This window comes from Conger conger, chromosome 4, assembly GCF_963514075.1.
Source record: "Conger conger chromosome 4, fConCon1.1, whole genome shotgun sequence".
NCBI lineage: Eukaryota > Metazoa > Chordata > Actinopteri > Anguilliformes > Congridae > Conger > Conger conger.
Window position 1 is genome coordinate 77,077,126 of NC_083763.1, and position 19,946 is coordinate 77,097,071.

The window sequence follows — 19,946 nt, forward strand, 5'->3', positions numbered from 1 at the left end:
CCCGTGTGACTCTGGAAGGTTCAGAGAACACCTCTCCCACAGGGCCCTGCAGTGCTGGGGGGTCCCCTCTCTCATCTCCCACGGATGAAGTAACAGGGCCCAACGTCCAGAAAGCTCCAGATCTGTGTGTCAGGCGGAGTGCGGCACCAGATTCTCATGCATTAAATGCAATGAGGATGGCTCTCACACAACTCGCTTAAGAACAGCCATTTTCTCTCTAAGTGCGCCGCCTTGAAGTTCCAATCATATGACACCGTCATATCACACAGTAACTTCTTAAAGGAATGCTGCTTTCCCAAATGCATTTTATATACAGCTAAGACATACATGAGCTAAGACATGCATTACATTACATTACATTATTGGCATTTGGCAGACGCTCTTATCCAGAGCGACGTACAACAAAGTGCATACCCATAACCAGGGATAAGTTCGCTGAAAGACCCTAGAGGGAAGTACAATTTCAACTGCTACCTGTACAACAAAGATAAGGATGAGGGCCTTTTTTTTTTTTTGGAGAACAAAGAAACAAACAAACAGAGCAAAAGTGACCAAAGTTAACTATCCAAACACTGCTTACCTAGCCAACTAAAAATACCGATACACAAAGCAAGTCACAGAGACAACAATTAAGGTTCACAGGAAGGTAGGGAGGGATGGGGAGAGGTGCTGCTTGAAGAGGTGTGTCTTCAGCTTGCGCTTGAAGGTGGGGAGAGATTCTACAGTTCTGACCTCAGCGGGGAGTTCGTTCCACCACCGTGGAGCCAGAACAGACAGTAGTCGTGAGCGTGAGGTGGAGGTTCGGAGAGGGGGAGGTGCCAAGCAGCCTGTGGAGGCTGAACGAAGAGGTCTGGCAGGGGTGTAGGGTCTGATGATTTTTTGTAGATAAGCTGGGGAAGACCCTTTAACTGCTTGGAAGGCTAGCACCAATGTTTTGAATTTGATGCGAGCCATGACAGGCAGCCAGTGGAGGGTAGTAAGCAGGGGGGTGACGTGTGAGTATTTGGGAAGGTTGAAGACCAGACGAGCTGCTGCATTCTGGATGAGTTGGAGGGGTCTGATGGCGGACGCTGGGAGGCCAGCCAAGAGGGAATTGCAGTAGTCCAGGCGGGACAGAACCATCGCTTGGACCAGGAGCTGGGTCGAGTAGGGGGTGAGAAAGGGGCGGATTCTCCGTATGTTGTATAGGAAGAACCTGTAAGACCGGGTCATCGCCGCAATGTTCTCGGAGAGGGACAGTCTGCTGTCCATCACCACGCCGAGGTTCCTTGCACTGGGTGACGGCGTGAGTGTGGTATCCCCGAGGGAAATGGAGAGATCCAGATGGGGAGAGGTTTTAGCAGGGATGAATATCATTTCAGTCTTGCCTGGGTTGAGCTTTAGATGGTGGTTGTCCATCCAGCTCTGGATGTCCCTCAGGCAAGCAGAGATACGGGCTGAAACCTGCGTATCAGATGGCGGGAACGAGACAAAGAGTTGGGTATCGTCCGCGTAGCAGTGGTAGGATAGCCCATGTGCAGTGATAACAGGGCCAAGGGAGCGAGTGTAAAGAGAAAAAAGAAGCGGGCCTAGGACTGAGCCTTGGGGAACTCCTGTGGCGAGGGGCCGAGGTGTCGCTACTGAACCAGCCCAGGCAACCTGGAAGGAGCCACCAGAGAGGTAGGACTCAATCCAGTCGAGGGCTGTGCCACAGATTCCCGTTGCTGACAGGGCAGACAGGAGGATGGAGGGATCCACAGTGTCGAAGGCAGCAGAGAGATCTAGAAGAATGAGGACAGAGGAGAGGGAGGCTGCTCGTGCGGCATGGAGTGACTCACTGACGGAGAGGAGCGCAGTCTCTGTCGAGTGGCCCGATCTGAAGCCAGACTGATGGGGGTCTAGCAGGTTGTTGTTAGAAAAGAAAGAAGAAAGTTGAGTAGAAGCGGCTAGTTCTATAGTTTTAGAAAGGAAAGGAAGAAGAGATACCGGGCGGTAGTTCTGGATGATGGAGGGATCCAGAGTAGGCTTTTTTAGCAGCGGAGTGATGTGGGCCCTCTTGGAGGATGCCGGAAAACAGCCGGAAGACAGGGAGGAGTTGACAAGGGAGGTGACAAATGGGAGAATGTCAGGTGTGATAGTTTGGAGAAGAGAAGAGGGGATAGGGTCAAGGGCACAGGTTGTAAGGCGGTGGCAGAGCAGGAGTTGAGAAACATCAGAGTCTGTAAGGGGGTAGAATACATGCAGAGATACAATACAAATCATTAACACCACCCGTTACAAATGAAAGACTATTGCTGATTCCATTGAATCCTTAATAAAGCACACTAGTTCACACATATTAGAAAATAAAGCTTAATACAGTGAATAACTGCTTGTTTTAGTTTACAGCACATTTTGTGCATACTTATGAAGGGCGGCAGTATTTCTGGAGCTCTCTATGTGTCTTTTGGGAGAGCATAAGTTTTCACCAAGCTGCTCTAGTCCACAACTGGTTTGATGAAAACCAGCATTTAGCATTTTTGTATCTCTATTTTTATTTACCTTCCCTTAACCCAATAGAGGAGTATACACTCACTTAGCACTTTATTAGGAACACTATACTGATACTGGGTAGGGCCTCCCTTTGCTCTGGGGGGGACGGCCTGTAGCGTAGTGGTTAAGGTAAATGACTGGGACACGCAAGGTTGGTGGTTCGAATCCCGGTGTAGCCGCAATAAGATCCACACAGCCGTTGGGCCCTTGAGCAAGGCCCTTAACTCTGCATTGCTCCAGGGGAGGATTGTCTCCTGCTTAGTCTAATCAACTGTACGTCGCTCTGGATAAGAGCGTCTGCCAAATGTCAATAATGTAAATGTACAAACAGCCTCAAGGCCATGGATTCCACAAGATGTTGGAAACATTCCTTTGAGATTCTGCTCCATGTTGACATGATTGCATAACGCAATTTCTGCTGATTTGTCAGCTACACATTCATGCTGTGAATCTCACAATTCTCAGTAAATTCTAGAGACTGTTTTTTTAGGAGATCATCAATTACAAACCAAACCAACTGTGATCTCAGTGGTTGAAATCACTGATCACATTTGTGTCCCCATTATGACGGTGTATAGATAATTGCATGAATATGGTTACAGGTGTTCCTAATAAAGTGTGTGGGCTTCTCTGTAGCGTCTCACACACACGAGCGACTGTACAGCGGGAGAGACTCTGATCCCACAGGGGCCACACAGGGGGAGAGAATCTGATCCCACAGCGGCCACACAGGGGCCACACAGCGGGAGAGACTCTGACCCACAGGGGCCACACAGGGGGAGAGAATCTGATCCCACAGGGGCCACACAGGGGCCACACAGGGGGAGAGACTCTGATCCACCGGGGCCACACAGGGGGAGAGAATCTGATCCCACAGGGGCCACACAGGGGCCACACAGGGGGAGAGACTCTGACCCACAGGGGCCACACAGGGGCCACACAGGGGGAGAGACTCTGATCCCACAGGGGCCACACAGGGGAAGAGACTCTGACGCACAGGGGCCACACAGGGGCCACACAGGGGGAGAGACTCTGACCCACAGGGGCCACACAGGGGGAGAGACATTGCACATTTTCCTGTAAACACTAGAGACTGTTGTGCGTGAAAATCTCAGGAGATTGGCAGTTCCTGAGATACTCAAACAACCCTGTCTGGCACCAACACTCATTCCACGGTCAAAGTCACTTAGATGACATTTATTGCCCATTCTGACATTTGGTCTGAAAACCAGCTGAGCCTCTTGACCACGTCTGCATGATTGGATGCATTTAGTTTCTGCCACATGATTGGCTGATTGTCATCTTCTCTGTTGAAAGTTCCAGTGAAGACTTGCTGGGATTCTAAGATGGTTTAAGATGGTTTTAGCTGGTCGTACTGGTGTTGGTCAGAGCTGGTCTCCAGCTGGTAGAGTAAACTGATGGCCAAACTGGTGGACTAGCTGACTATATCGGCTGGTGTGCTGGTGTCCAGCTGCTTGAGCTGCTAAAAGCTCTGTAAACGAGGCCTAAAACAGATCGAGCAGCGTAGGCTGCTAAAAGAGGCATTTTCCACTGGCCAGTGAAGGCTGTGACTTTGCAGTTTGACTTTTGCAGGACTCTGGTCTTGACAGAATAAAGACATCTTCTTTCATTTTTAAAGTTTGTTTTATTTTGTATCCAACAAATCCCTCACTCCCCCACCATCCCCTGTTTCTCTCCAGTCCCAGTAGAAACAAGCCTCATGTCCATCAGCACTGGCATGTGATGGGTTTATCATAGATTTCACATAATCACAGGGCGGCCTGTAGCCTAGTGGGGCAGTCTGTAGCGTAGTGGTTTAGGTAAATGACTGGGACATGCAAGGTCGGTGGTTCTAATCCCGGTGTAGCCACAATTAAATCCACACAGTCGTTGGGCCCGTGAGCAAAGCCCTTAACCCTGCATTGCTCCAGGGGAGGATTGTCTCCTGCTTAGTCTAATCAACTGTACATCGCTCTGGATAAGACTGTCTGCCAAATACCAATAATGTAATATAATGCAATCAGCAATTGAAGAACATTGAGCATTCAGAAACATTCATGGCCAGTAATGTAATCAGCAATTCATGAACATTGAGCATTCCTAAACATTCATAGCCAGAAATACATTTATACCCATCAGCTTTTGGTTCATAATGCAATCGGTTGTTCTGAAGGCTACTCAGACTGTTCATAGACTTATAACAAGAATAATAAATAAAATAAATAGTATGATGTCATAAAAACAAACAAATAATAAACAACAGGCATGCTGTCTATTTTCTCACTGTAACTGTAAGTCAGTTGAAAGGTGCTTTTTAAAACACCAGTGAACCAGTGATAATGCACGTTTTGGGATTATTTTTTTAAATGTCCGCAGATACAGAACCCCATAGTCCCTCCTGCAGTCTGGTCCATAGAACCAGGGGTTGCACAGTCCCATGGTCTCTATCAGTGCACCAAGGCCTGCTGCAGGGAGCTACAGCTCATCCAGGTGGCTAGCAAGCTAAGCTAGCCACCAGGCTACCTAAAGGGCAGAATGAGAAGCACTGCCCCAGCTGCCCCGCCCCTTTGGAGAGAGGCGCGTGCCGGGTGTCCCGCCTTGGCTACCTGCTTCCTGTCCCGGGAGGAAGTGATGCGTCTCTCTCGACCTGGCACTCGGGGGTACTGAAGGAACCCAATCTGGAATGAATTCCAGAATCTTGTCCAATCGGTGTGGCTGAAGAGATGAAGAGTGACCACTTCTTCCTCCTCCTCAGGGCATGCTGCCTGTCTGCACTGTTCTCTGTCTGCATGTGCCCAGTGCTGCCACCTACTGTCCAACCACACACACAGCAATATGCTCAGCTGTGACTGACAGCTACGCATGCGTTTCTACAAAACAATGAATGTACACAACTTTACCAAAAATATTATATTCAGCATGTGTTGACTGCAGTGTGTGTGCATGTATGTGTGCGTGTGTGTGTGTGTGCGTGTATGTGTGTGTGTATGTGTGTGCGTGTGTGTATGTGTGTATGTGTATGTGTGTGTGTGTCTGTGCGTGTATGTGTGTGTGTGTGTTTGTGCGTGTGTGTTTGTCTGTGTATGAGTGTGTGTGGGTGTGTATGTGTGTGTGTGTATGTGTATGTATGTGTGTGCGTGTGAATATCATGTTCACTCGTCTGTTTGAGATGTGCAGATGGAGGTCTAACACAGCTGCTGAGATACAGGCAGACCATGCAGATGGAGGTCTAACACAGCTGCTGAGATACAGGCAGACCATGCAGATGGAGGTCTAACACAACTGCTGAGATACAGTCAGACCATGCAGATGGAGGTCTAACACAGCTGCTGAGATACAGTCAGACCATGCAGATGGAGGTCTAAAGATTTATACAAATGAGGGGAAAACAAGGTGAATATGTTGTAGCTTATATAAGCTGGATGAAGTCAGGCATGTCAGCTATTTTGGCTGACAGGTCCAATGGCTTCATTAATTTGAATTTGAAGGAGAGAGCGTACTCTCTCTTTCTCATAAAAAAGAATAGGTGCATTTCTTCAAGGGTGTGAAATAATACCTGTGTACTATCTGTGCCTATCTGCAGTTCAAATGGAATGATATTAATCTGGTCATGCACAGTGTAAACTGAATTAAAATTCCAAAAGATTGTTATACATTATCGTATACTGTATACTTTGTCGTATGTTAGTTTGTGCTACTTTAATAAAATAAAAAATAAAAATGTGGATTTCCTCCATGAATGACCTGCTTCTTGTCTGCCTTCCTGGAACAGATGACCTGCTTCTGAATTGTTATAATGTACTGTTAATGAGTTTGATAATGAGTTGACGAAAGGACTTTGGAGAATGTATGGAGTTTATTCATGTGGTGATGACTCATCCAGAATTTCTCGCATTCAGAGAAATAATGGACTGCTTAAAAAAGGGAGAGAAATGTATTTTAATTTACCTAAAGCAAATGTGATTTATTTTTGAATAGCTGCATGTTTACATTATTACAGCTACCGACCTGACGAAAGCAGCATGGTGTCCTGTGTCTTTTCTTAAAACACGACTTTTTCTCCACTCCTCAGTCTGTGGGAGTGCAACATAAACACATGAAGAGGTGTGCTGTATCAGTGTGAAATAAACACATGAAGAGGTGTGCTGTATCAGTGTGAAATAAACACATGAAGAGGTGTGCTGTATCAGTGTGAAATAAACACATGAAGAGGTGTGCTGTATCAGTGTGTGAAATAAACACATGAAGAGGTGTGCTGTATCAGTGTGAAATAAACACATGAAGAGGTGTGCTGTATCAGTGTGTGAAATAAACACATGAAGAGGTGTGCTGTGTCAGTGTGTGAAATAAACACATGAAGAGGTGTGCTGTATCAGTGTGAAATAAACACACGAAGAGGTGTGCTGTATCAGAGCCACTGAAAGGATCAGATCCTTGCTTTATGGGATCCATGATCCTGTTCTGAAGAGATACTACTTGTTATAAATTATGAACTCCCTTGGAAAAATTGAGTTCCTCTGTGCAAGACATACAGTTAATTCTAACTATGAACGGTGCTTAACATGCAGTTTGGAGTCAGGAATCTGGTTCTTCTGTGAGCCAGAGATGGCAGGTAACACAATTAGGGGCAAATCCAGCATTACGGATGTAACATTTGGACACAAAATGACAAAAATCCCTCAGAAAAATGAGCCTTCTCACATTATAAAACATGTAAATGACTTGGCTGAGGGGAAGGGGAATTTTTCATATTGTTAAGCCAGAAAAAATACAGGTATTCTAAAAACTGTGAATTTTAAAGTCTAATGCAGAAGGTTTGATATCCATGTAATGTAGGATGCTTGGCTGAACATAAAAATATCAATTATGCAATTATCTTTGTCTTGATTTTTATGAGGCAATACCAGCATTATGGATGTAACACCGTTGTGTTACGGATGTGACACGCCTGAAATGCACATTGTTTGACAATCTCCTTCCCAATCAAATTAAAAAATCATGACACATTTGTTGCAATCTGAAATGGTTCTGAATGTAAATTCTGACATTGAGAAAACCATCTGAAATGGTTTTGAATGTTTTAAAGATAGATGTCTGTATTGTAGGCAGTGCAGAAAGTGCAAATGTTTTGTTCATTTGCTGTCAGCTGACACAGCACAAAAGCTGTGCCTACCTCACTCAACTAAAGAGCTTTTCTGGCCAGTGGATTTAACCACAAACTTAATCAAACTCATTGTCTCAGGAGGACCCTTTGCTTTCTGCAATGGATGTTCACGAACATCTCTCAGATTGGCACACTGCCGTAGGCTGAACACCACAGCACCCAATTTTTTGTACACAGAATCAAAGTTAACATCGATCTAGAGCTGCACTGCATGATATATGGTATACTTGTCGTCATTGAGAATATGAACACGCAAGAAGTTTTGCAAACACTTTGCAAAAGACTGCTTAAACTGTTAAATTGATTGGCTATTCAGGTGCAATTTGGTCAAAAAGCAGGTGGGAAATAATTTTATTAATATTTTTATTCAGTGGGCAAAGGTTATTCATTATCTGGGGGCTATGTTAGCAGTGTACCTAAAGCAGAAAGACTTTGCACTTTACTTATTTATATTTGTTTACTTATTGCAAGTAATATCATCATCACAATATTCAACAACTTTATCACATATCACATATTTTCCTCATATCATGCAGCCCTACTTCAATCCAACAAAATTAAGGTAGTGATTCATAAGAAGAAAAAAACAAGCTAGGTTTTGAAACAGCTGGTTGAGTAGTTCAGACCAGTTCCATACTCAACATGGTTTGACCAGCTCAAGCTAGGTTTTAAAACAGCTAGTAGCTGGTTGACCTGTTCAAAAAAAAAAAAAAAAAAAAAAAAAATGTTTTGGTGTTGTAAGAATCTTTTTCTTCCCTCAGCTAAGAGGGGAGAGAGAGAACAGTTACTTACTAGCTTGTAAGGTTTTACCCAATCCAGATCAAATTAAATCTGTAATGTTGCACCTCTATAACAATTTATATCCAGCAATAGTCATTGTTAGGACAGACTTCATTTTATTGATTTGTCTTACACTATCAAAAGCTCATTGTTGAGGCTTGTGTGTGTGTAAACACTTCTTTTCCATATAAATCTGTATATTAACTTCCAATACTTTTTTCCAATACTTCTTTTAAACACAAATGCGTGTTCTGTACAGAATCCGAATGAACCCCACGCTAACCCAACGACGGACTTTAGCGAGGGCTGAAGATATTAGCATGCTTGTCCTTCTGGTGTTGCTGAAAGAATATTCGTAGGGTTAAATATTAGTGGCCCTTATGTGGAGAGTCTAGATCAGCCAATAAATAAACCACGATACAAAGGCAGTAGTACCACTCTGCCTTCCGCTCTTTACTGGTCCGGGCTGACCAAGAAGCTCCACAATGGGGCCAATACATTCACCTTTGTTTATCTGACTTTAGATTAGTTATCCACATTAGGTGGATGTCTTATTTATAATTTTGACTTGATCGCTACAGGAATCCTGGACTGAGATTTACTCATCTGAACAGTCCTCTGCTGGGTCTGCCGCATGTCACATCGCGCGTTATGTGCACATCTCATGAGCTGACTAGATATCTGCAGTCATTCCAGAGGTCGCAGGAATAGCTACTCTTGGGTATATCTGTTTACAGCCTAGGGACCCAAGAAGACCAACATTAGCTACGGCTGTTCTCGACACGAATGAACTACCACGCGGAGGCGAGTGATTTACCATCCTAGGTCTAAGGGTGCTATGTGCCATGATACATTAAGCGTAAATATTCATCCTCCCTAGACCAACTCGAGGGAGTAACCAAGCATTCCCTGTGTAACATTGAGTGTCAGTAAGCGAAACCACACAGATCAAGTTTTAACAATTTATTTTATCAGGCAGGTTACGTACACGTAATTACATACAAGTTCCAAATCAAAAAACATTACAACAGAAACCAAATTAAGGAGTCTTAAAAGTCATACCTGGTAATAAAAGCTACATACGGGAGTCTGGCTACAGACACCCTGTACGTAGAAATTACTGAAATCTGGCCTTTGAAAAAATGGGTCACCCATCTGTAATTTGGAGCCACGCCTCCCCAGGAAGCGCAGGGGGTTGAGGCACATGGCTTTCACTGGGGCAGAGCTCCACACAGTTTTTCTCTGGCTCCTGGTTGGTTATGATGTCCAGGGTTTGCTGTTGCAGAAATAAAACCATTGCACCAGTCGCACTGAAACAATCAGAATAATACCAAACATGAATATTATCTAAACTGACTTTGTCATGAAACATCCAGTGCTGTACACATCATTTAGTGACTGAGCAAAGAGGGAGAGAGCAATAAAGGGGGGTTCGAAGGGAATAATGGGCCCAACAGGCCGTGCCCTCTGAAACCTTCCCGTGCCGTAAAGGATGTTGCCCCGTCGTAACAAGTTTTACGGCTGGAGGCCTGAGTCTTCCCCCACAGGCTCCTGCCCGTATGGGTGCGGAGATAGTGGGGGTTAATGGTGCATGCTCCTGGGTTAAATTACTTTACAGCCACATTTTGCCACAATACCAGAGGCAGCCAGCAAGCTGACCAGCCCTGAGTGATAATGCCAGATATTAATAATTTAATACTTTTACATATCCCTGATATTTCCTGCTACTTCAGCATTTTTTATTGTATGTTGAATGCTATAGTTATAGTAAACTATCCACACGACAGAAACCCAAAGACCATGTAGGGTTATCAGCCCAAAAGTCTGTCATCTGACCACCCATCTTCAACACATTAATAATTGGATACAGGGAGACCAACAAAAACAACACCCATGGCTGGACATTGAACAATATGAATGCCAAAAATCTATCACTACTAGATCTCCCATTTCTCTCAAAGCCAATTAGAAAACACAATTAAAAAATGAAACCTTTAATAGCCGTGACTCTGACAGCTTCGTGAAAACTCAACCAAATCAGAGGTCATCGGCTAATCCCAAATAAATTCACACCAATATGGCATAATGCTGTCTTTCAAATTAAAAATAAACCTCTAACATTCAACTCATGGAGGAAATCAGGCATTACACATCACGGACGCTTGTGTGAAGACCATTCACTAATACCACACGAGTCACTGAGACAAAGGTATGATATTGGGTGTAGCAGCAGTATAAAATGGCATTTTCTGCTGGCCAGTGAAGTGGACTTTGGTCTCGACAGAATAAAGACATCTTCTTTCATTTTTTAAGTTTGTTTTATTTTGTACACAACAAATCCTGCACTCCCCCACCATCCCCTGTTCCTCTCCAGTCCCAGTAGAAACAAGCCTCATGTACATCAGCACTGGCATGTTATGGGTTTATCATAGATTTCACATAGTCACAGGGCGGCCTGTAGCGTAGTTGTTAAGGTAAATGACTGGGACACGCAAGGTCGCAAGGTAGCTGCAATAAGATCCGTGTAGCCGTTGGGCCCTTGAGCAAGGCCCTTAACCCTGCATTGCTCCAGGGGAGGATTGTCTCCTGCTTAGTCTAATCAACTGTACATCGCTCTGGATAAGAGCATCTGCCAAATGCCAATGTAATGCAATGTAATCAGCAATTCATGAACATTGAGCATTCATGAACATTCATGGCCAGAAATACATTCATACCCATCAGTGTTTAGGTTCATAATGCAATCAGTTGTTCCGAAGGCTACTCAGACTGTTCATAGACTGATAACTAGAATAATAAATAAAATAAATAATATGATGTCATAAAGACGAGCATATAATAAGCAGCAGGCATGCTGTCTATTTTCTCACTGTAACTGTAAGTCAGTTGAAAGGTGCTTTTTAAAACACCAGTGAGCCGGTGATAATGCACGTTTTGGGATTATTTTTAAAATGTCCGCAGATACAAAACCCCATAGTCCCTCCTGCAGTCTGGTCCAAAGGCTACGGCCACAGAACCAGGGGTTGCACAGTCCCATGGTCTCCATCAGTGCACCAAGGCCTGCTGCAGGGAGCTACAGCTCACCCAGGTGGCTAGCAAGCTAAGCTAGCCACCAGGCTCCCTAAAGGGCAGAATGAGAAGCACTGCCCCAGCTGCCCCGCCCCTTTGGAGAGAGGCGCGTGCTGGGTGTCCCGCCTTGGCTACCTGCTTCCTGTCCCGGGAGGAAGTGATGCGTCTCTCTCGGCCTGGCACTCGGAGGTGCTGAAGGAACCCAATCTGGAATGAATTCCAGAATCTTGTCCAATCGATGTGGCTGAAGAGATGAAGGGCGACCACATCTTCCTCCTCCTCAGGGCATGCAGCCTGTTTGTACTGTTCTCTGTCTGCATGTGCCCAGTGCTGCCACCTACTGTCCAACTACACACACAGCAATATGCTCAGCTGTGACTGACAGCTACGCATGCGTTTCTACACAACAATGAATGTACACAACTTTACCAAAAATATTATATTCAGCATGTGTTGATTGCAGTGTGTGTGTGTGTGTGTGTGTGTGTGTGGATGTGTGTGTGTGTGTTTGTGTGTGTGTGCGTATAACAACATAGTTGTCATCAGAAGTGTTTTTTTTTTTTTTTTTTTTTTTTTTTTTTTGGGGGGTTAGACAAGGATAGGGATATCAGAAAGGAGGGGCAGGGGAAATCAGGAGGGAGGACTAAGGTAGAGTTTGAAAAGGTGGGTTTTGAGTCTGCGTCGAAATAGGGGGAGGGATTCTGCTGTTCTGACAGTGGTAGGCAAGTCATTCCACCACTGAGGAACCAGAACGGAAAACAGGCGTGAATGTGCAGCTCAACCGCCAGGTGCACGTAGAGAGGGAACCGTAAGGCGACCAGAGCTGGCAGACCGGAGTGGTCTAGCTGGGGAGTAGGGAGTGATCAGGGATTGTATGTAAGGTGGGGCAGTCCCCTTAGCAGCCTGAAATGCCAACACTAGGGCCTTGAAACGGATGCGTGCGGCAATAGGAAGCCAGTGGAGGCCAATGAGAAGCGGGGTGACAAGTGCAAGTGCCGCGCAGCAATGAAAGTGTCACAAGATGTTTTGCAGGAATACTTTGGTGAAGGCCTGTGTGTGTGTGAAGAGTTTACTGATGAGGGACATTTGATACCTTTAGCCTGAGTTTTACATGAGGTGTGGAGTCCTGTAGAGAAACGTACCTGAGGTGGTTGAAGAGGTGGAGAACGGCCAAGACATCCTCCTCAGGGCATGCTGCCTGTCTGCACTGTTCTCTGTCTGCATGTGCCTAGTGCTGCCACCTACTGTCCAACCACACACACAGCAATATGCTCAGCCGTGACTGACAGCTACGAATGCGTTTCTACAAAACAATGAATGTACACAACTTTACCAAAAATATTATATTCAGCATGTGTTGACTGCAGTGTGTGTGTGTGTGTGTGTGTGTGTGTGTGTGTGTGTGTGTGTGTGTGTGTGTGAAAATACCATGTTCACTGATGCCAGGATGAGATTATTTGATATATTTAGCCTGATTTTACATCGGTGTAGTTCCATAAAATAAATACGCTGTGTGCAGATGGGTGCTGTCTCAGAAGTAGGACTTACTGCTGGGTGGGTAAATATCAATGCTGGTCCTCATCTGTAAACGTAAGTCTGAGCTGCTATTCTGAGAGACCTTCCCTCCGCCCACTGTCCAATCAAACAGTCACAGATTTGGTCAGCATTGGCTTCTATACGAGCGTTTCTCCAGAATTACCATGCGCTTAACTGATAATACCCTACTGATGTCCACAATGAGACAGTCTTGGACTGTTAGGGGAGCAAATGCATCAGTCCCAGTTCTAGCATTCCACCAGCACTCAATTGCTGAGATACAGGCAGACCATGCAGATGGAGGTCTAACACAGCTGCTGAGATACTGGCAGACCATGCAGATGGAGATCTAACACAGCTGCTGAGATACAGGCAGACCATGCAGATGGAGATCTAACACAGCTGCTGAGATACAGGCAGACCATGCAGATGGAGGTCTAACACAGCTGCTGAGATACAGGCAGACCATGCAGATTGAGGTCTAACACAGCTGCTGAGATACAGGCAGACCATGCAGATGGAGGTCTAACACAGATTAGAGGTATGACTCACGTTTTGGGGGTTTGTTGTCTCGGCTGGTCTTCATCTGGAGTGTCTGCTGGTCCTGCCAATTCCTTTTGCCCAGTTCTGCCGTAACATCTTTGATTATTTTTGTAATCTCCTGTTTTTGTCTCTGCTCCTTCCGAACTTTGCCTTCCTTTGCTGTAAAACGTGACATTCATACATTTATACTTAGTTCTGGATCCTCCGTCCAGGTCTGCATTTCTCAGACTCAATCCAGGAGATTTCATGTTTGTTTTTCTCACAGTGGAGCTGTAACTTGAGCTTTACAGGGCACATGATTGAAAACTGATCTCAATTTATTTTTCACATAGTAATAGAAATATATTGATAAATGTCACTTTTCATTTTTATTATACCAAAGTTGAACAAGTCAACATCCAGCTGATTAAAGTGACTGAAATAGTGCCTGAAAATAGATTAAATGAGATTTAAAAAGTATTGTACACACAACTCACAGTTTCGTTCGTCTGTGTCTTTCTCAAGTGTCTCTCTGAACTTCTCAATGAGTTCTTTCTCCCTCCTGCTCCATTCCTCCTCAAACTCTTGTTCCCTTCTGTTCATTTCCTCCATGAAGGAAACCTTCATTTCCTCAGTTACCTTCCTCTTGAACGTGTTCTCCACCTCACGGTGGACCTGGCGCATGTCAGGGGAGAACTGCTCCTCGTCATTTCCTGCCACCATCGCCTCTATGTTCTCCAGCAGCTCAGCCACCTGACTGCTGGAGCCACTGCTCTTGTTGTCAAAGAGGTGGTATCTGTTACCGCACTTCTCCACCACCCACTGGAGGGGCCAGCCCTCCCGCTCGATGTGCTCCTCCAAGGCCGTCGCGCCCAGCCTGTCCCCGTAGGTGAACAGCACGAGGGTGTGCCTCCACACCTCCTCCCCGAGACAACGCAGATGATCCTGCAGCGCCCTCTGGTGTCTCTCTGTGTAGGCCACGTCAACGGGGATGACCAGCAGGAGGGCATGGGGTCCCGGGGGGCAGAGAGACAGTCCCTTCATGATCTCTTTATCCTGCTCCAAGGTGCACTGTGCTGGATTATCGTGCCAGCCTGGGGTGTTTATGACTGTGAGCCGTCTCCCTAAAACCCAGCCCTCCTCCTTCTCACATTGCACAGACTCAGTGGTGGGGAACTCCTCTCGGCCCAGGATGGTGGTCCCCGACGCGTTCTTCCCCGATGACTTCTGCCCCATCAGGACCACCCTCATCTCAGGAAGGTAATAGTTTGTCCCTGAAATGTCAATCAACATAAATTAGACCATTTTTTTGTTTTCAATATACACATGATACCTTGTGTAAATAAGATGTATATAAGTTGTATTTCTGCACATTGAAGGAGGTAGGCTACTGATTTCATGTTTTTTTTTCTCACAGTGGAGCTGTAACTTGAACTTTACAGGGCACATGACTGAATACAGATCTCAATTTATTTTTCACATAGTAATAGGAATATATTGATGAGCGTCACTTTTCATTATATTTATTATATTTTTATTTTATTGAGTTAGAGTTAAGTTAAACAAGTCAACATCCAACTGATTAAAGTGACTGATATGGTGCCTCAAAAGAGCTTAAATGACTTGTACACACAACTAAACTCTCAGTTTAGAGCGATGTGAAAGATAGTCATTGCTTATCCACAAGGGGATATTGAGGTCTTTTCAGGAAGAACCAATCTATGGAAGCCCTTTACAATGTCAATTCAGGGTACCAGATTTCAACATAACATAGCAGTTCAGCAACTAGCCTTCCTTGCTTACCTTGACCAGGTGCGGCTCTCATGCCAAAGATTAACTCTCCTTGGGATCTCTTCCTCTGTTCTTTGACTTTTGTCATCCTCTTCTTGGCGTTCTCTTCCACCTCCTTCCTGCCCTCCTCTATGGACTGCAGAGCCTTCTCGTCCACCGCATGGAAGCTCCCGCCATTTCCCGCCACCATCTCCTTGATCTTCTGGAGCAGCTCTGACACCTGGGCCTTGTTGTCCTTGTTCTTGTTATCGAGAGCGTGGTACCTGTTCCCGCACTTCTCCACTAGCCCCTGAAGAGCCTTCCCTTCCCCCTCTATGTGCTGCTCGATGGATTTGGCTCCTAGCCAATCAGCCCGGGAGAATAAAATCATGGTGTGGCGCCAGACAGGCCCGCCGATGAGCTGAAGGTGTTCCTCCACGGCTTCTCCATGCCTCTCTGTGAACGCTATATCCGAGTCGATGACCAGTAGGAAGACGTGGGGTCCTGGCCGACACAGAGACACACTCCATTTCAATTCCTGCTTCCCATGCTTGGTTGTGTCGTGGACAGAGAAACCTTTCCACCAGCCCGGCATGTCGACTATGGTTATGGCTGTCCCTTCAACATGGACATGTTTCTCCACAGACTTTGACGTCCCTTTCTTAGAGTCAAACTCCTCGCGGTCCAGGATTGTGTTTCCAGACGCACTCTTTCCAGCATTTCTGCTCCCCAGCAGGACCACCCTGAGTTCTGGGGGCTGCTCTCGCCCTGAAAGTAAGAAAACTGGAAAAATTACAACTGTAGAGAGAGCTGTGAGGGCGCAAGATTAAGATCTAATCTTTAAGGTAGTTTACAAATGAATTAATTGATTATTTGCAATAGTTTTAGAGCCATTTTCTGCATCACAATAGGGTGAAGGTGACCTTACCCTGGATGAGTCCCCTCAACTGCTCTCTGCGTCTGTCCGTCTCCAACTTCCTCTCCTCTGCTTTTGCTTTAACCTCCCTATTCTTTTTCAACATTGTCTGATGAGTGCGTTCATCAACTTCAAAATGGCCGCCATCGTTTCCTGCCACCATCTCGTCTATCTTCTCCAGCAACTGTGTGACCTGAGTGGGATCTTCTTTGTTCTTATTGGAGAGAACATGGAATCTATTTCTGCATTTCTCTATCAGCCACTGTAGAGAAGCACCCTCCGCCTTGATGTGCTCCTCAATGGTTTTTTCTCTCAGCCAGTCCCCACAGGTGAACAGCACCATGGAGTATTTCCAGACTCTATCACCGAGAAGCTTCAGGTGGTCTACCAGTGATCTCTTGTGTTCCTCGTCAAAACCCGAATCCAGGGGAATGACCAGGAGGAATGCGTGGGGTCCAGGAAGGCATTTACATACACTTTGTTTGATCTGTTCTTTATCCGACGCTGTGGTTTCCCTCAAATACAAATAACCTTTCCATCCGGGCGTATCGACCACGACCAGCTTCCTGCCGGACACTGTTCCATGGCGGCTGTCGCTCGTTGCTGTTCTTTGTCTTCCGGAATCAAACCGGTGTTCTCCCAGGATCGTGTTTCCTGCAGAACTCTTCCCGCCCCATCTTCCTCCCAGCAGGACGATCCGGCGCTCTGCGGCGCACACAGAGAATAGAGAACATGCGTTCACAATAAACACTGGGAATACACAGAGAACTGCAAAAACAGCCACATAAATTGCCTATGATGTGCATCTACGTCTATTCATCCTTGGGCTCATCCTTCTTCACAAATTATGCTTATTGTCCTCCAACCACCCACAGGACAACAGCCACAGCTGATCCTAGCTTTGCTGGAGAAATTTTGTCAGAACTGGGCCTTGGCACAGTGTCAGAACTGGGCGACATGGCTCAGGCAGTAAGAGCAGTCGTCTGGCAATTGTGGGTTGCCGGTTCGATCCCCCGCCTGGGCTATGTCGAAGTGTCCCTGAGCAAGGCACCTAACCCCCAAATGCTCCTGACGAGCTGGTTGGGGCCTTGCATGGCAGCCAATCGCCATCGGTGTGTGGGTGTGTGTATGAATGGGAGAAGCATCAATTGTATAGCGCTTTGGATAAAGGTGCTATATAAATTCCTGCCATTTACTATTTATAAAAGAAATGTGTGATGTGTAATTTTTTAACCAACGGGGGTCTAAATCGTTTAAGAAAGCAACTTCTGGCACTAGTTCGCACACTACATTATTTATTAATTTATTGATTTATTTATAAGACATATTTGTTTCATATTGCTGATGAACATTGGTCATAGTGCAGTGGAAGTGGTCTGCATGGTGGGAGTGACTCAAACAGCAGATGCAAATGCCAGTATTAAAGTTGGCATTTAATTACAAAATAATTACTCCAATTAAGTTTACTAAAAATAGTTCAGTGTCTACTCAATACTCAAAATTATTTTACTGCTGTATAATCACAAGAAAAAGTTACTTAAATGGTGCACTCTTTAATACCTGTCCGTTTCAGAGTATTTTTAAGTGAAGAGAAATGGGATGAATCTTTGAAATATTCTTAAATGTGAGTGTCAGATTAAAAATAACCTATTTGTACACTTAAGTCACAAGTAAAATGTTTAAAAATGTGATCACTGAACTGTCAAAGAAATTTGGCGTCAGAGCCATTCAGAAACAAGATGATTACAGTGAAGTAGGGTGCCAGATATTCTCTTCCCTGTTCCCTGATATTTACTGTAAGTATGCAAAGCCGTTTCAAACCACACCCCTTCTGTGATGTAAAGCATTTTTCTCTTTTGTAATGTTGACCTATTCTTTTGGGTGGATGTGTACTGAAGAAACACACGCCTCTTGGAACCTTACAATAGGGTAATGCAACAGGACTGGGTTTCCGGTTACAAGCATTCACAAATCATTTTTTCAATGCAAATGCTGATTGACACTCCATAAATCCCCCATATTTGAACAACTTCTGCACAAATCAAAGGGATCTTTTTAGTAAGTAGGAATGCAACATCTATTCCCTTGTTTTCCTGTATACATCATGCTCTATAACCAACGTAAATAAGAAAGAGATGATGCCCGAGGAACCAAGGCATGATTATCTCATCTGCTTATTTGAAATATGATTGAACAAAGGTGTTGTGGTCGCATGAGACCAAATTGAACATTTTGGTCAGATACAGCATTGGTCAGATACAGCCTTGGTATAACACTGTACTCCACCAAGGGATGCATTGTCTCTTCTAAACTATAAAAATAAAACCGGCATCAAACTACATTTGTCCTAAGCCGGTACTGGACTAAGAGGGCAAAAAACACACTATTTCCCACCTCAACAATACCCTCCACTGACAAAGGAAAATAAATATGGTAGAAACTACCATAGGATGTAAAATTTGGAAAATTACATTTGGGGTATATATATTTCAGTACAGGTGAACGCACTCACCAAAGCTTTCAGTGTAGGCGATCACACAACCCAAATCTCGGTGCAGGTAACCACACTCAACAGAGTGAGGCACCCTCACGTCAATTTCATGAATCAATCTTTACATACATACATGTCAGGCACTATGACAGAGTAGAACTGCAAGAAAATCTGAAAACATCTTTACTTTTTAATTTATCCACAATGCAAGCTCTGTTACAGTACTTAATTGAATGAAACAGTGCTTTATCATACAGTACTATACTGATATTATGATATTATATTGAACAGCATACAGTTTGAATAGATCCATTTGAACTGGCAGAATCTGGTAAAATTTGTATAATTGTTATAGCTTAATGATGAAAAAGCATAAATGTTTACTGTTGTACTTCAGCTATTTCATGCATTCCTAAGACTCACCATCATCCTCCAGTAAGAACCCCTCAGACGCCATTTAGTCCTGTCTTCTCGTGTTGTCTTGTCAGTCTTGATTCTGCCTGAAATGTTGTTCTTTTTTTAAATCGGCTGATATAAAATGAGCACTCAGATGTAAAGAAGTTGATGTGTGTGCCTTTGGATTTTCTCCAGTGGCGGAATCTGTGTTCAGTTCTCTCTCTGAAGAAAACAAACAACGCTCCTCTCTTTCGAACACCAGCCCATGCAAGACAGGGAACAGGTTTGACAACACCTTGTTGTGCTGCTGGGAGGTACAGAGAAGGTAGATACAAGCAGATTTGTTTGAGCCAGATCAGGCTGGTATCGAGCTGGTTTGAACCAGCATTTATCTACATCTATTGGCAGGATTGTGGGTTTAGGTGTTTTGGTCCTTCATGGCTTTCTCTCTGGCCTCAGGCATCAGGGGCCTGTTCCACAGAGTTAGCTGGATAACTGTACCGGGAAAAACCCCACAAAGCAGAATTACTGAGTTAGCTAGATAACTGTACCGGGAAAAATCCCACAAAGCAAGATTACCGAGTTAACTGGATAACTGCACTGAGTAAAACCCACAAAGCAGGATAACTCAGCTTGTACTCAGCACATTTATCCGGCTAAATCCTGCACTGTGGAACAGACACCTGCTGCCTTAAGAAACACAATAATATAAACCTCTGGTACAATCGACCCCTCAGGCTGGAGCATCTGTAATATAAACCTCTGGTACAATCGACCCCTCAGACCAGGAG

General features: G+C 44.8%; 1 protein-coding gene across 4 annotated transcripts; it reads right to left on the bottom strand.

Moving 5' to 3' along the window:
- Positions 1 to 9,405: 9,405 nt before the first annotated feature.
- Positions 9,406 to 19,426, bottom strand: LOC133126372 (GTPase IMAP family member 8-like). 4 transcript variants are annotated; one of them, XM_061238545.1, is made up of 8 exons: positions 19,183 to 19,426; positions 16,281 to 16,973; positions 15,386 to 16,120; positions 14,080 to 14,856; positions 13,613 to 13,762; positions 13,073 to 13,156; positions 12,667 to 12,768; positions 9,406 to 11,872 (listed from the first exon to the last, which is right to left on the bottom strand). In XM_061238545.1, exons 1-8 carry the CDS (start codon positions 19,214 to 19,216, stop codon positions 11,862 to 11,864), a joined length of 2,586 nt encoding a protein of 861 aa, XP_061094529.1. In that variant the 5' UTR covers positions 19,217 to 19,426; the 3' UTR covers positions 9,406 to 11,861. The 4 variants fall into 4 exon arrangements, with proteins under 4 accessions (XP_061094529.1, XP_061094531.1, XP_061094528.1 ...); XM_061238547.1 differs by lacking the exon at positions 13,073 to 13,156; XM_061238544.1 differs by lacking the exon at positions 9,406 to 11,872 and having other exon boundaries at positions 12,151 to 12,768.
- Between the last annotated feature and the right edge of the window lie 520 nt (positions 19,427 to 19,946).

Bases quoted from the DNA above. Each gene is read 5' to 3' on its own strand.
- LOC133126372 (XM_061238544.1), bottom strand. From the start codon at position 19,216: ATGGCGTCTGAGGGGTTCTTACTGGAGGATGATG. The intron at 14,857-15,385 runs GTAAGCAAGGAA...TTGACATTTCAG, and splicing joins GAGAGCCGCACCTGGTCAAG to GGACAAACTATTACCTTCCT. The intron at 12,769-13,072 runs GTAAGTCCTACT...GTGGTTGGACAG, and splicing joins TGATATTTACCCACCCAGCA to TAGGTGGCAGCACTAGGCAC.